This window comes from Arachis hypogaea, chromosome 6 (genome assembly GCF_003086295.3).
Source record: "Arachis hypogaea cultivar Tifrunner chromosome 6, arahy.Tifrunner.gnm2.J5K5, whole genome shotgun sequence".
In the NCBI taxonomy this organism is placed as follows: Eukaryota; Viridiplantae; Streptophyta; class Magnoliopsida; order Fabales; family Fabaceae; genus Arachis; species Arachis hypogaea.
In genome coordinates, this window is record NC_092041.1 from 67949943 (window position 1) to 67954592 (window position 4650).

General features: G+C 44.0%; 1 protein-coding gene across 1 annotated transcript; it reads left to right on the forward strand.

The window, feature by feature from the left end:
* Positions 1 to 2867: 2867 nt before the first annotated feature.
* LOC140173678 (uncharacterized) lies at positions 2868 to 4257 on the forward strand. Its single transcript, XM_072198188.1, has 3 exons — positions 2868 to 3002; positions 3197 to 3310; positions 3547 to 4257. The coding sequence occupies exons 1-3, from the start codon at positions 2868 to 2870 to the stop codon at positions 4255 to 4257; spliced, it is 960 nt and encodes a 319-aa protein (XP_072054289.1).
* The last annotated feature ends 393 nt before the right edge of the window (positions 4258 to 4650 follow it).

Here is a 4650-nt window from a genome sequence, read left to right on the forward strand (position 1 = left end):
AGGATGTGCATCGATAACTCGGACCTCAACAAAGCGTGTCCCAAAGACTCTTTCCCTCTCCCCAACATTGATGCCTTGGTAGGCACTGCGGCAGGATATCGTTTCTTAAGTTTTATGAAGGCATACTCGGGGTATAACTAAATATCAATGCACAGACCAGAAGAGGAGAAAACGGCGTTCATAACACCAGGATGCACTTACTGTTATACGGTAATGCCATTCGACCTGAAGAATGCAGGAGCGACTTACCAGAGGCTGATGAACAAGGTTTTTAGAGACCTTATTGGCAAGTCGGTAGAAGTCTATGTCGATGACATCCTGGTAAAAATAAGCCAATTGGAGAACTTAGACAGCGACTTGGAGGCTGTCTTCATGTCTCTTTGCAAGCACAATATGAGACTTAACCCCCTCAAATGCATCTTTGCCATGGAGGCCAGGAAGTTCCTCGATTTCATGATAACCCAGAGGAGGGTTGAGGCCAACCTTGACAAGTGTGAACCTATCCTGCAGATGACCAGCCTAGGATGTGTTAAGGATGTACAAAGGTTGGCCGGAAGGCTCACAGCCCTATCCCGTTTCCTCGGCGCGTCAGTGGCCAAGGCTCTCCCTTTCTTCAACCTCATGAGGAAAGGGATAGACTTCAAGTGGATCCCAGCTTGTGAAGAAGTGTTCAACCACTTCAAGGATATACTTTCAGCCCCTCTTGTCCTGGGCAAGCCCAAAGACGGCGAGACGCTTTTCCTGTATTTGCCGGTAACGGATGAGGCCTTGGTAGCCGTCCTTGTCTGTGAAGAGGATAAAACCCAGTAGCTGGTCTATTTTGTCAACAAAGGGCTGTAGGGCGCGGAGCTAAGGTAGAGCAAGCTGGAGAAGCTAGCCTATGCACTCCTAGTCTTGTCTCAGAGGCTGAGGCAATACTTTTAGGGGCATTGGATCACCGTTAGGACGGATCAAGCCATTCGCCAAGTCCTTCAAAAGCCTGACCTGGTGGGGCAGATGATGACCTGGGCAGTCAAGCTGTCTCAATATGATCTGCAATATGAACCTAGGCACGCAATTAAAGCCCAAGCAATGGCTGATTTCCTAGTTGAAGTAACGGGCATCCTCCCAAGAAATCGGACATGCGGTGGAAGCTCCATGTTGATGGAGCCTCCAATCAAGCGTTCAGAGGAGCAGGTATAATACTTGAAAGCTCAATAAGGGTGGTTGATGAATGGATTTTTGACGGTTTAGAATTTCACTAATGAAATCTCGTTGTAAAGTATAGTTTCTAAACCAACAATAATCCTTTCATACAAACATTTGTTTGTCACAAGTAACAAACCCCTAAAATTATAAACCAAAGTATTTAAACCTCGGGTCGTTCTCCCTAGGAATTGTAATAAAGTGTCTTGTTATTGGTTATGGAGTATGTTTTGTGGTTTTGATAAGAGACATGAAAGATAAATGGCAAGGAAGTAAACTAATAGCTAAAAAGGTCTTGGCAAGGGTTTGTGGTCAAGGATCTCTATCTTAATCACTAACCACAACTTGAGAATTGGCAAGGATCAATCCCATTAAGTCATCCTCTAACTAGAAGTAGAGGAAAGTCAAATGAGCTATATCAATCCTAGTCCATAAGTCCTAACTCTCCACTAATTCAATTAGTGAGAACTAGAGTCAATGGATCCCAATCATCAATTACTTGGACATTAGTAACTCAAGAGTTCCTAAGTTACCCTCCAATCCAAGAACATAAAATTCTACCCTAACTTCCTTCCAAGCATTTCATCAAACACTTGGAAGGCATAAAAGGAAAGCATAGTAAAATTGCAAGGAAAGTAAATCTACACTACTCAATTGCAAGGAATTAAACAACAACAAATCAAATGAACAATAAAGGAACATGAAAACATAAATTGCATTAAAGAGAAATAGAAGAACAAAAGTGCATCAACATAAAAATATAGAATTACAAGAATTAAATGCTAAACTAGAGAGAAGAGATGTATAAGAAGAAGAGTTACAAAAGGAAAAGTAAATCAAAGCATGAAATTAACCTAGATCTAAGAATTCCTAATCTAGATCTAACCTAATCCTAATTCTAGAGAGAAGTGAGAGCTTCTCTCTCTAGAAACTAACTCTAACTACTTCTAAAACTAAACTATGACCTAAAACTAAACTATGACTAATGATCAAAAGTATGTTGATTTTCCTTCAATCCTTGGCTTAAATAGCATCAAAAATGAGTTGGATTGGGCCCACAAGACTTCTAAAATCACGGGCCACGAGTTGCATTTTAAAAAGTCACGTGCAGCATCGGCGCATACGCGTACAGTGCATGTACGCATTCTTAGAAGTGATGAAACTATAGAAAATCTTATACCATTTTGAAGCCCCGGATGTTAGCTTTCCAACGCAACTGGAACTGCCTTTTTTGCACCTCTGTAGCTCAAGTTATGATCGAATAAGTGCGAAGAGGTCGGCTTGACAGCTTTTGCGATTCCTTCATTTCTTCATGAGTTCTCCATTTCTACGTGCTTTTCTTCATTCCTTCAATTCCAATCTTTGCCTCCTAAACCTGAAATCACTTAAAAATGCATCTAATGGAATCAATGTGAATTGAATTTAGCTATTTTAAGACCTAAAAAGCATGTTTTCACTCTTGAGCACAATTAAAGGAGAATTTACAAAACCATGCTATTTCATTGGATACTTGGGAAAAAAGTTGACAAAACCCTCTAAATTTAACACAAGATAAACCCTAAAAATGGGGTTTATCAGTGGTATACGAGCAGTCCATCAAGTTTGACTTTCTAGTCTCCAACAACCAAGTAGAGTACGAAGTCTTGATAGGAGGCTTACTCTTGGCAAAAGAAGTCGAAGCAATGAGGGTTGAGGTAAACAGTGACTCTCAAATCGTCACCTCCCAAATCATCGAGACCAATCAAGCTCGAGACTCCTTACTACAGAAGTACTTAGAAAGGGTCAAAAAGTTAAGCAAAGGCTTTGAAGAGGTTGAGGTACACCACGTCCCAAGGGAACGGCACGCCCGAGCCGACCTCCTATCAAAATAGGCGAGCACTAAACCAGGAAGAGGAAATTGATCCCTGATCCAAGGGCTGATAAGGGAACCCACAGTGACCCTGTGCCTAATCCAAGCAGCCGACAACCCATCATAGATCAACCCGATTATCAGTTTCTTGGAAGTTGGCAGACTCCCCGATTACGACAAGGCCACAAAGGCAGTAAGAAGGGAAGCGGCAAAGTACGTGATAGAACAAGGCCAGCTGTTCAAGCAATGTCTGAGTCAACCTCTGCTGATATGCCTGTGCCCTAACCAGACGGACTACATACTAAGGGAGGTTCATGAAGGGTGTTGCGGCCACCACATTGGCGGGAAGGCTTTCGCCCAGAAGCTCGTTAGGGCCAGCTACTATTTGCCCTTAATGATGTCAGACGCCCAGAAATTTGTAGTGGTGAAAAAAATGCCAAGAGAATGCCAATTTCCACAGAGTCCCAGCAGCAGAACTGAGCCTATTAATGGCCCCCTGACCTTTCTACCAGTGGAGTATTGACCTACCAGGACACTTCCCGGTGGGACCTAGGCAGGTCAAATACCTAATCGTGGACATTGACTACTACACTAAGGGGGTCGAGACCAAGCCGTTGGCCAGTATATCATCGGCAAATTACCGAAAATTCTTGTGGAGGCAAGTCCTCACCAGGTTCGGCATACCAGAAGTGGTGATATCGGATAACGGGACGCAGTTCGCTGACAAGAAATTCGGTGAGTTTCTTTCCGGCCTAGGGGTAAAACAGAAATTCTCGTCAGTAGAGTATCTGCAGACCAACTACCAAGTTAAAGCGGCCAACAAAGTCATTCTCCAAGGCTTCAAGAAGCAACTTGACCAAAAGAAAGGGGCATGGGCAGATGAACTCACGTCAGTCTTGTGGTCACACAAGACGACGCCACAATCCTCCACTGGGGAGATGCCCTTCCGGCTCACTTATGGAGTTGACACTGTGATTTTCGTAGAGGTAGGGGAGTCGAGCCCACGACTACTTCGCGGGGGAGCTGAAGAAGCAGTTGAGAAGGATTTGATTGATGAGACCAGGGAGTTGGCTCATTTGTCAGAAACAGCGTTGAAGCAAAGAATTGCCCTAAGATACAAATCCAAGGTACTGAAGAGGAGTTTTGAGCCAGGCGACCTGGTCTTACGACGCAACGATGTGGGCCTACTGACCCCTGGAGAAGGGAAGCTAACGATTAATTGAGAAGGCCCGTACAGAGTAATAGGAATTGCTCAAAAGGGATCTTACAAACTGAAAGACTAGGCAGGAAAAAAGTCCCCAGGACATGGAACGTGGGGACTACCTATATAGTTCCTACCCATCTCATGATCACCCATCAAGAGGTGAGGGTTGACGTTATTTTTGGCAAAGACAGCCAGTAAAACGTCGGCAACATTCTTATCCTGTTGAGTTAACCCCTAGTAAGTCACCTTTTTAAAGGCATTGGCCCCGGCCCCGAAGCTCGAATAGGTCAGAATATGCCGCTTCCCCTCTAGAGTCAACCAGAAGGGGTGCTGACCTTCGGCGGGCCGTACCTTAAAATATTTTTCTTTGAAGCCCTGATAGGAATCTTCAAACAACCCGAAGATCCGTCTA